This window comes from Falco cherrug, chromosome 11 (genome assembly GCF_023634085.1).
Source record: "Falco cherrug isolate bFalChe1 chromosome 11, bFalChe1.pri, whole genome shotgun sequence".
Classification (NCBI taxonomy): domain Eukaryota; kingdom Metazoa; phylum Chordata; class Aves; order Falconiformes; family Falconidae; genus Falco; species Falco cherrug.
This window is the reverse complement of record NC_073707.1, coordinates 19,096,016-19,108,086: the sequence shown is the minus strand read 5'-3', so window position 1 is coordinate 19,108,086 and position 12,071 is coordinate 19,096,016. Positions and strand designations below refer to the sequence as shown.

The window sequence follows — 12,071 nt, the reverse complement described above, 5'->3', positions numbered from 1 at the left end:
TGCTATTGCTAGAGCATCAGATTAGTAGTATCAGATTTGATATACCAGAAACTGGCTCACAGAATATACTTCTGTAACTTAATATTTTTTCTTCTTCTCCAGTTAGTCTGTAAGCTTTGATGCTTGCTGTCTCATGGGGAGAAAGTGCTAGAGAATGTAATATGATAAATCATTCATAGTACTTAGGTGACTGTTGAAGGAGCCTTAGTTTTCCTCAAGCTTTTTGCATTTTAGAGCCCTCTCTATCAATCTTGCATTTCCTGCGTACATTTGATGCCTGCAGGGATAAGGGTGCAGTTAGGAAGAGCAACACATTACCCAGTTCAGCAGCTGCTTGCTGCACACACCCTGGCTCTCCTAGTGTTGACTTGTTATAATCTGGCATCACGTGGTGTCCTGGCGAAGGTGGTGGCCGCAGAACATTTCCTTGAACTAGGAAGGTTTTACAAGTGGATCTGTTGATCCTGAAGTCCAAACTGTTCAACTGAAGGAAAAACTTACTTGTTTTGAGGTCATATTTTATGCTGGCAGCATGTAAGTATCTTATTTCAGTAAGTGTTTGTCCTGAAGAAGCTATTAATATTTTACTGCCTGCCTTTGTAGCTAAAATCAAATGCATTTAGCTTAGTTTTATTAGTACACAGTGCTGCTTAAGAACAGTCTGTTTTTCCAGGACTAACATTGTACATATCTATAGAGGGCATTTGTATCTCTAATGCCATTTATAAGTGGATTAAGATTCATGCCAGAATTCTGGATTTTTGTTTTTCTTTTCCTTTCCTGAGCTCCCATGGGGACATTATCTTATTCAGAAGATGTTTTGCATATTTCCCACCTTGTAGTGCTAAATTCTTTACCCTAATTCAAGTCCAGTAACTTTAAAGTACAGATACTTTTCATTCCCATTTCTTAATGTTTAAAATGTAAAATTTATAGTTCTTGATTATAAACTTACATATTTCATATGTATGTTCTGAAGTTTTCTTTTTGTCATGGGTTAGAATTTATCTGTGTCAGTCTTTTTATAACTATAATAATGATAATTATTAGTAGAAATGTTTGTCTTAATTAGAAAAAATAGTTACTGTGAACTATAGATTAAAACCATGAATTTTCAAAGTATAGTTTGCTTATTTATTTGCTTTGTCTAATCACAACTATTTCAAATTTTATTTCAGTTAATTGCTGAAGTTCAGGGGAAACTAATTGCAGAGGTTCTCTTTTTTTACAGAATACAGTCGTTTTGAAGCTAAAATACATGATTTACGGGAACAGATGATGAACAGTAGCATTAGTTCAGGATCAGGATCTTTGCGAACCAGCCAGAAGAGATCCCTATATGTCAGGTAATAATCTTTTTCCCAGGATTGCTAGTATGTTTTTCTGCTTTTCTGTAGACTTCATATTTCTGTGTGTGTATTCTTGCACAATTAATCATTATGGAACTTATCAAATTGATGTTTATATGCAAAATGTATTAAAAATAAAGCTTAATTTAGATTGATTAGTGTAATATAGCTGAAAAGAAGCCCTGAGAACCTTGTATGAACTGTGAAGCATGGTGCTTTTGCTTTTTGTCCTGCCTCTCAGAGATGATAATCCTTCAGCAAAAATGTATGTATTCTTTTTCTCAGTGTATGTGATAATAATTCAGTTTGTGTTTTTATGACAGTAGTCTTCATATTCTCTTGTGTTCGGTTCTTCAGTTCAAATTTATAGTCTCCCTTAACTTAAGCTTTGACGGATTTCCATCTTCTTTCAGCTTATATTAGTTGTATTCTCAGCTTGTATTAAGAACTCTTACTTCTATATCCAATAGCATTTTGTCATAGAATATTTTTCATGCTAACTAAGAGAGAAAATACATCAAAGAAAATGGACTGAATATTGTTCATTCATTTATTCATATAGAATTAAATATAAAGGAGGCTAAGTGGAAGTGGGAAATAAAAAAGAGCATGAAGAATTTAAGAAAATAGGTGGTTTCACTGGGAAGTTGTGGCAAGGTGCAGCTCATTAATGTGCCTGCTAACTCCTACATCAGATATCGTATACTGATGAAGCACAATATTTCAAGTATGCAATGTGGGTAAAAGGACTGCATTTTAAAAAATGAATTTATTTTTGAGTTCCTCAAACCAGCTCATCTTTGGATTGAGTAAGGGTCTGCAGTCATTTTAGTACAGCAGGTAAGACTCCAGTAGTGCTGGTGCTGGGGTTAAACTTGTTCTAAACTGTTGTAGGACCTCACTGGCTTACCTGTTAAAATGCTAGGCTCAGGTACTACTGACTTTTCAAATCCAAGCAGAGACTGTTTTGTTCATGTTGCTTTATCTGTTGAGCTATGGGAAAGGAAGCAAGTCTTGCACAAGGTAGTGTGCACATCTTACATGCTTACCTGAGTAATTGCATCTGTGCTTAGAAAAGTCTCAGTCCTTTGCAAGCTATTTCTGAAACAAACGTAGCAATTTACTTACACAGAGCTTCTGTTTAGATTGACCGTAACATGTAGCCCTTATGTTTTGACCTGTTATTTTAGTAGATTTATCTGGATTCTATTTTTGCAGAGCTGACCTTGTTCCTTTTTTGTACTTTGCCTGCCTTAAATATTTTTGGGGGTCAAAATGTAAATCTCTAAGGATAGGTGCTTAATATCACAGCTATTCATGTCTAAAGAGTTTCCACAGGTAGGGATATTGTGGTGAGATCTTCTGCCTTTCCATAATCCCAAGATTTTTTGCTTTAGCTCTCATCAATATAACTAAGCTTAAACAATTCTAAATGCTTTTGTTTGCTTGGTTAGCTGTAGCCTGATTAGGTTCTCAAACACTCACGCTCATGTTCACACATTGGTCTGATATTTTAAGCCACTGACAAACATTTTGTGTTTATGTAGCTTTTACTCCCCCGATGGGAGTTGTTGAGCTTTTCACTTTGCCAGTTGCTGCAGAAAGTGCAGCCTTCTCCAGGCTGTTGGGAGAAGCCTTGTGGAGACTGGTGGTTCCCTTTCCAAGAAAGGTTTTTGAGACTTGATATTCAGTTTTGTTATAGGTCAGGAAAAAAAAGCTAAAATGCAAAAATTGCTCAGGCAAAGTACTTTTCCACCCACATCTCTTAACAGAGGGTTCTGCTAGGGCTTTTGAGATCTGCTCTTGTCATCACACCAAAAGATGCCAAAGCCTGGTAGGCAACTTGGTATACACAGGATGGGTTCACATCTGTTCTGTCTGGTTTTTGATGTAATTTTGACCTCACTGAAGTAAGTTTTATGAATCTTTTTACATATTGCTAGATACTGACAGAACATGTTAGTTATCCAGCTTATGCCTTATTATTAGTTACTCTGGCGTGAGCATTCTATACTTGTACCAATTCAAAGCAAATTTTAATAACTGAAGCTATCTTTTCTGTAATCCTTGGTTTTGGATACGCCTTAAAGGATTCCAGTTATATGATACAATGCTGAATTGGACGGTAAATCCAACAGTAAAATGTTTATGGGTATTCAACCACAATTGTGGGAAGCCTATCAAATAAAAATACTCTAAATATAATGATCTCTGGTGATTTCTCAAAATCGTGGTAACAAAATAGCAGATAAAATCTGATATGTCATTGTTTCCCCATAACTGAAACTTGATGTCTTTATTAATAATCTGCCTGTGAACAGCATTTTGGGGGTGTATGTAATACTAAGAAAAGACAGTTGTGTTTGCCTGAAAACAGAATTTGAAGTAAAATGGCAGATTTTTCTTAATTGTATGTATATCAGTATATGATGAATAACAATATAACCGACAGTCCTTGGAGGGCTATATGAATATAGCAATTCAGCAGCAGCTAACTATTCATTTGCATATCTAATTCTCTATCTCTCCCCCCGACTAATTAAGATTTACTGATTTAATAGCCTTCTCTTACTTTTGCTTTATATTTCTTTCGATCTTTATTCTAAGAGGAGAAAGGTGATTTTTTTTTTTTTTTTTTCATACAATGTTTCTGGTTTTGCATCTGAACTGTATCTATACACTCTCTTCCTTCATCTGCAGATTTCACATCTGAAAGGGTGAGATACCTTCCATGGTATCAAGTTTTTATGATAATATGTTGACAGGGTTTAAATTTGTTCCATGTATTATCTTATCTTGTATGCCAAATCTCAGCCTGTGCAATGTGTGTAGAATTCAAAAATGAAAATTACTTTTACATCTGTATTTTTCTGAACAGCATGATACATTTCAAATTCAAACAGTGTTGTTTTTTTTTCTGCTGGAATTGGAACAGAAAATAGTTACATCGCTTAGAAGAAACTTCTCAGTTTTGAAATCCTTAGGAAATTTTAACTAAATCCATTGGAAAGTAAGATCTAGCATTAGCACCAGACCTGAAAACTGTACTTGCCTGTGGGAGGAGTTTTTAATCTGGCATCCCTGTGTTATTCTGATAGTTTAAAAATGTAGTTTCAAATAGTTTTTGCAAAAACGCAGAGAGAAAGAGAAAGCCTCCTTTAAAAGCTGACCTTCATTCATTCTGAAGTGGTAAGATTACTTCATGTTTCATGAAATAAAGAGCTGGAGATGCTTTTGATGCAGGAATTCCTAGTAGCTTTGTTCAGCAAGAAAACCCTAAAAGAAGAAATGCTTTAGTAAAACTTGATCAATAGCCTGTTGATATTGAAAGTAATGAGCATGGCCAGGTAAAAAGACGTTCTGAAAATTTGGCACTGTTAACACAACCATTAAATTTTTGGCTTTGAAGCATAAACTATCATGAAACATGCAACTTCAGTTTCTGTGGACTTGTAAACTAAGGAGCCAAGTTACCTTTTTTAGTGCTGTTTAGTTGCTCAGTAATACAGGGTGAAATAAAAGGGAAGATTTGGTGCTTTCTCTATGAAATAATTTTTAGGACCTCTCATGTAAATATAACTTAAGAGTAAAAAATATCATGGGACTGCTTTAAAGCAGTAATTAAATCAGGAATACTAGACTTATTTTTGTGTTTATAACTTTACACTAAATAAATGTATACATGGAATTGTTAATCTCTTACAAAAGTCTCCATACAGGAAGTTAATAACAGAGATATTTTTTATGTACCAGTCTGTAGATATGTCATCTTGGCTGTGAAATGATTTCTCGTTTGATGACTTGCCAGGCATACAGGAGAAACCATGTTAATCACTTGGAATCGGAAGAGATTTTTGTTAATTCTGTTCCCCTTTTGGCTCATTCATTTGATTGTTACTAGTTCCTGATGTTCCTATACATTTTAGCTGCATAATTTTGTTACTGCTATGTGACATCCTGATTCATTTTATTACAAAACTGTCTTGGTCAATAAAATTATTCTTCTTGAAGTGACCTCACCAGAAGAAAAGTATTTGAAACTTCTTTTAATTGTGCAAAACCTACTCTGTGTAACCATTTATCTAGTTTAAGAACACATGTTGATAAAACATATTTTTATCCTTTTGTGCTTCAATTTTACTTATCTGTTGCTTTTTCTCGTGCAGTCAACATGTTAATGCTGTTTAGGGCCAGCTCATTGCTCATAGAAGTTTGAATAGAAACTAAATCTTAGAAGTTAAAAGTAGTGCTGGTAGAAATCATTGCTTGAATGCTAACAAGAATTCACAAGAAATAAATTTTGTTATGCATTTAATTAATTCAGTGAAAATGTATACAACTTGAATCTGCATTAAAAGTTTATAATCAATTATATGCAGTTTATTTTGAGATACGGAATGGTATTTGTCCAGAGTACTTCGTGAGCAAACACATGCAGAATAAATCTGGAGGAATAACTGTGAAGTGTGTAATTTACTTTCCTGCAGTATTTAGGCTATTTCAAAGAAAAGAAAAAAAAAAAAAGGATTCCAATTTTTTGAAAAGAATCAGAGTATCTCAAGGGTGTTGTGGAATTCAAATGAAAGATCTTACAGTTAAGGTTTTACTGCTGAAGGAAAGTGGTATTTCAACCTTCAAGCTCTTTAAAAGTTGAAAGCCTAAATTTTATTATAGATTTAACAATTGAAAAGTATTGTATATTTAAATGTAGAGCTTTGTATATCATGAGAGTAAATATTGAAGCTGTTTTAAAATTTGTCTTGTTCTAGACATTTTAGAAAATATTTAGTGAAATTTTTAGCCCTTTTATGAAAAGTTTTTGATACTTTTCGTGGTCCAAGAAAGGCATGGTGTCTCAAACAACTCTGATTTTGCTAAAGATTAATGGATCTGACAGAAAAAAATTAATTTTTCCCCTATAAGCAATTTGTTATTCGTTTTGAACAAATACAGTTCAAACCCAAAGAAATACAGTCGGTGCTTTAGAGAAGCAAAATTCACAAAACTAAAATACATTTTGGAGCAAAGAGTTATGACTTGTACATACTTACATGGGTTAAAAAAATTCCGAAGCATTAAAAATCTAGCAGAAAAAAGTATATAAGATTTGTGTTTGGGATGAAGAACTGGATTTGGAGGAGAAAAAGGACACTGTTTAAAATCATCACGTTATAATCTATTGGTGCTACTTTGTGATGGACTTGGTATCAAGTATCTAATTCGAGACAGGGTATCATTTAGGAAGTGCATCACTGACAAACATATGAGCTTGCAGATGAAATGAAGTTGAGGTTTTTTTGGCCTGTGTCGTGCAGGCAGTCTCGCTTTACACAGGTGAGGTTCATACACCTTTTTCAATTGTAAAATAAGAGCCTTTATAAGGCATAATCTTAGGAGTATCTCTTACAGTTTGCTAAGGGGCTTCTGTCACTATTCATTTCCACATCCTCACTAAACCCCCAGTTGTGCTGGGAGAGACATACTGCAGGTCTCTCCAGTGCCTCAGGGAACTGATCCAGATATAAAATGATCCAACAGGGAGAAAAGAAATTAATTTTAACCCAGATCAGTTCTGCAGTGTGGTGCACCATGTGCCTTTCCAGACAATTATGCCTTCATAAGCAGGGGTGGGGAAAAAAGTCAGTACAAAGCAGACGTGAATGTGGGTATGGATAATAGTGAACTTGCATGAACCAACCTTGCTGGCAAAGGGAATGTTAATAAAACTGTAGCCGTGCAGTTGGTGCTCAGGTATTGCTGGTGTCTATTATTTGAAAACAGGCTTACCTTAGAAAAAAGGATGAGATTCACTTGAAATGGTTGGGAATTTTCCAAAAGAATGCTCGTAAAGTTTTTTGCCTTCAGGTACTACAGTAGCAAAGTTGTGTTCAGATCATATTTCAGAGTGTTTTTTTCCCTGCAACCCTGTAAGCACGATATTGACTTTTATTTTAAAGACAGACAGTGAGTTTTAGTTAGTAAAATAACACCAATTTATAACTTGATATAGAACAACGTACATTACGGAACTTTCGACAGTGCTGTATGCTTCAAGTAGTCGCTTGCCTTTTTTGTTCTAGGTTGCCATGTTACTTGCAGAGTACTTACTGAAAAGCAGGAGGTATCTTCTGTGGGTCTTCTATAAAGCACTAGAGTTTTGCTCTGGATGACAAGTTTCTTCTAATTCGTTAAAACTTATAAGCGTGTGTGTGTGTTGATACTATACTACATGTTCTCTCTGTGTATATATGAGTGTGTTCAGCGTTCTTCTTTAAAGCAACTGTCAGAACGATGCAATCATTTACAATCATTTATGACCAACATGGGCAGCTTGCTTCATATTTTGTGCTGTTATACCCCCCTGTTGTTTGCTTGCGTTTTTAATGTGTAATTTTTTCTTTTCAATGTAGAGCTCTTTTTGATTATGACAAGACTAAAGATAGCGGCCTTCCAAGTCAAGGGTTGAACTTCAAGTTTGGCGATATTCTCCATGTCATTAATGCTTCTGATGATGAATGGTGGCAAGCACGGCAGGTAACGCCAGATGGAGAAAGTGATGAAATTGGAGTTATCCCAAGCAAACGCAGGTATGTCATATTTTATTGACTTTGAGATGTTTGCTATTAAATGTCTGATATGATTAAAACATACATTGCATATGCTTTGCTCTTTGTTGTTAATTCTGTACCACATCAGTCACTTGTTTGGCTTTTTTAAAAAAAAGTTACCGGTAGTGGGCTTTTGACAAACTCAATGAGAAGTTTGTTAAAATCCTGTTTAGCCTTAGGAGTCGTGTGATGAAGTTGATAAAGGTGGTCCAAGTCTATTCCTCTGTTCTCACTGTAAGCAAATTATGAGTTTAATAACATTACACCATATATATGAAAAGGTGCAAATTGAATTTTATTTGAATTATGACCCTATTATGAATTCTTTCTACCCAGAATGTGGAAAACTGGCAAATCTTTTTTTGGTGGCCAGAGTAAATGGAGACGAGGTGGTGGTTGGCACACTAGAGATCCAAGTAAGAGATTAGGTGCTCTGCATTTTAATATCGCTGTTGACTAATCAAGGCTGTTTGCTTACTCTGTTGTGTTTTCTCTTTGTGCCCTGTGGATCACCAAATACTCGGTACCCTCACAGCTCATCACATGAGAAATAATACCCTACTTTTCCAATATAGTTTGCCATTAACAGGCTTCCATTTTCTGGAGGTGTCACCAGCAGTAAAAATCTGTGCTACAAAAGGTACACCTATATGCTTATGTTGTAACAAGTAGTAACTTGAAGTTCTGGAATTTTGCTGATTTACCATTTTTGTCTATGTTTTTGTGGTAGAGTTGAGAAAAAAGAACGAGCCCGTTTAAAGACAGTGAAATTCAATTCCAAAACAAGAGGAGATAAAGGGGTGAGTTAATGAAGTGCTAATTATACCTGGCATCATGAATGGTAACGTTTTTCAGTGGTTTATATATGCAGACTGCATTTCAGATTTTAGTGAAAAGATTAAATTCTGTCAAATAGAAATAAAATCCTTCTGAGCACTAAAGCAAACTTTATTTGCCAAAACATGGCAAATTGTTTAAAGAATTAACTTAGAAATACATGTTATCAGTAATACTGTAAAATAATAGTAGTTGTAGATACTAATCAAGTATTGAATAGTGCCATTTCTAACAACTCTGCAAGGGATTTATAAAGCAGTTTAGTCCTTTAATATGGATTGTATTCCTGGACTCCCTTTTCTGGGGAAGGGGCTTACTACCAGTTTTCAGAAAAAGGAAAATGTTTCTTTCTTCAAGGTTTTTTTAATGCATCTATGAAACAAGGAAGTAAAGCTCAACAGGCTCCCTGTGATGAGGTTTTACAATGTACACAGTTATGCAGGCAGCTTAAAGTGAGTTCTTTCTTACAACTAAAGAATTTCATGTGAAGGCACAGGCGAACAAGAACTTGAGGCTGGTGCCATTGCTGACCAAATCAGTCTCCATCTCACAGCTGTTATTTTCTGACTGCAGCTGATGTGGTTGTGCTCAAATATTATAAAATAGCCCATGCAGATGAAAACTCAATCTAAAAGAAATCCTGGTTTTAATTTTAGTCCCTTAGTGTAGTTCACTGCATGATATGCAATCCCTGTCCCAGTACACATGACCTGAATCTGTGGTGAGAAAGCAGTGTAACTACCTAAGTAGCAATAGGAATGTTTGTAGCTGAAATTATAGCAATTTCATAATGGTACAGCAGCCAAATCTTTTTATATTTTGAGGGTGAGGCTTTTTTGCAACGTTTTGGTCATTTTGAAATTTGAGAAACAATTTCAGAACCTTATGATTTCTACCAATAGCATATAACTAGTAATTTCAAGACTTAGATATATGCATTTTAGATGTAAGAGCCTTCTAAAGTAATAATATATTGGCATATTTGAAAATCTGAAACACGCTTTAAGCTCCTGAGGAAGCTATTTCTTAAACAGTAATTATTTTTTTAATAACATTAATACTTTAACATTAGTCAGTCATTATGGTAAATCCCCAAAATTCCTTTTAGTAATTTATCTCATTTACAATGTTTTCATAACTTCAGAAATCGCATATAAAATATCAAAGCTTCAATACTTTATCCTGATAGTGTAGGACTTTATGCTTCAAAGAGTGGCAAATCCTTCTGCTACATGACAAAAGTTTCAGTTTAGTTTATTAATACAAAAGTGTCATGTCTTTTCTAGAAGTGTTTCTTTAAAAGGAAATCGGCATCTCTAATTATTTTCTGATGAACAATTTTGGTACTGCCTTGAGGATTCACTGGATTATTTGTAGGTTTTTTTGTTTGTTTGGTGCTTTCATATTTTAGCATTGAAATAAAATGTTGTCAACTGATGTAGTGATTTTTAATCTGATGATTTTTATAATTTGAGTTCACTTTTTTGAAGTCACATAAACAAAATGGCTTAAATACTTAAGATTATTGTAAATATATTAATTTTTCAAATGTTACCATGTTCTTTGGAAGATAACTGCGTGCGTTTGTAGTTTGTCTACCAATAAACTGCAAATATTTAACTTAATTAACGATGTATTTGAAGTAACATTTTGACAATAGCAGAGTTAGTACACAGTCACTGTGTACTAGCATAGCACCAAAGATATGCATGGAATACTGAGTGGAAAAGCAACTACGCTTGCCATTGATATAAAACTGCAGTTCTTTTTCTTTAGTAACATTTCATTTTGCAAACATGCTTATACTGTTCACAATCTTTTGCTTCAGCTGTAAATGTTTTAACATTAGAAGTTTCTCCTTAAAGTATTCTTCCTGTATTTGCCATGGTGATACTTTTCCCAGTAAGCTCCCTGTACCATACGTGTCCTCATGGACTGTGTGCCTTCCTGTGTCTGTATATGATATGGCCAGGATGAAATACAAACTTTGTACAATTCTTCAAAATTTCTACATGAAATGGTTAAAGAATAATCCTAGTGATGGCAAACATTAAAATCCATGTTCCTTTCATTTTAAGGAAAGCTAAAAAATCTGGAGCAGAAACGGTTATTATTTTCCCCTTGTTTGTTCATTTCATATATGCATTTATCTCACTTTCTGTGCTGCTTCTGTTTTAATATATTCTTGCTTATGATGCCTGTTTGATTTGCAGTGGGCTTACGAAAAATTTAATACAATTACTATGCATTTTCAACTAATAAGCAACTCTCTTTAGCTTTTTATAATCATGGTATCTTAAAAATAATCTTTTGGCTAATCTTTTATGCAAAATCAGTATAATATTACTTTTATTTTCTCTTTTTTTTTTTTGGCAATGGAACTGACTCTGACCATTATACATGCAGTATATAAAAATACTAGTTCACTGTAATTTACTGTACAGAAAGTTAAAATAATTATTGTTATGAAATATTTTCGAAACTTAAGTGAAGAAACCTGACTATGTTTTATAAAGTACAGTAAATCAGTCACTCCTTTTCTTTTAACTATACAAATTGCTAAGTCTCACGACCTCAGTCCAACTGCACCATTTTAGCTTTGTTATGTTTATTTCCCCTGTTATTTTGCCCAAACTGAGGGACTTGTCCTAATGGAACAATAATATAGACGTGACACTTCCACTTCTTGAAATTCGTGTTACGGTATTTTTCAGTATACTTGGAAAAGATCTCCTCTGGCCGTATTTCTTTGTTGACCTTGTTCTGTAGATTACATGATCTTGTCTGGTTATGAGAAATTAATAGCAATGACTTGTTGACTTCAGATAAAGAAAGTCAGGAGGACCATAACCTAAAACCTTGCCCATGCCAGCGACGGTTCCTGCAAGCATATGACTGGCTTGCAACCAGTTCTTTTGCCCATATGTCAGGTTGGTAATTTACCAGTTCTTACAGTGGAACGGCAGTTTTAGTTGAACACAGATGCCAGCCAGTTAAAGGTTTTATGGATTTCCTACTTAACACAGTATTGCTGTTTCCAGAGCTCAGTGTCACTGATTGTGCTCCTGTGGCACTGTATGCTGCTTTAACACCTGGCAATTTTAGAGTAAATGTTTTTTTAAAACAATGGTAATGAAAGTATCACTCCATGTTTCAGTATCTGACATTGCCAAGCAAGCCTGTATTAAAACAGATGGCCAGAAGGATTGTTAATGCTGTAGCAGGATGCAGCTTTTGTGTGGCTCTATAGGCATTCTCTTTACTAAGGCCAAATGCT

At 34.6% G+C, this 12,071-nt stretch overlaps 1 protein-coding gene across 19 annotated transcripts in view; it reads left to right on the top strand.

Annotated features, from left to right (window-relative positions):
• The window catches only part of DLG1 (discs large MAGUK scaffold protein 1), a 163,247-nt gene that overhangs the window by 130,350 nt on the left and 20,826 nt on the right, over positions 1-12,071 (top strand). For 18 of the 19 annotated variants that reach the window (XM_055723794.1, XM_055723790.1, XM_055723796.1 and 15 more), the window contains 3 exons: positions 1,232-1,346; positions 7,760-7,936; positions 8,688-8,757. In XM_055723794.1, coding sequence (XP_055579769.1) covers positions 1,232-1,346; positions 7,760-7,936; positions 8,688-8,757 — 362 coding nt within the window. Of the gene's footprint in view, positions 1-381; positions 535-1,231; positions 1,347-7,759; positions 7,937-8,687; positions 8,758-12,071 lie in introns of those variants that run through there. The other variant, XM_027811769.2, reaches the window with a different exon arrangement.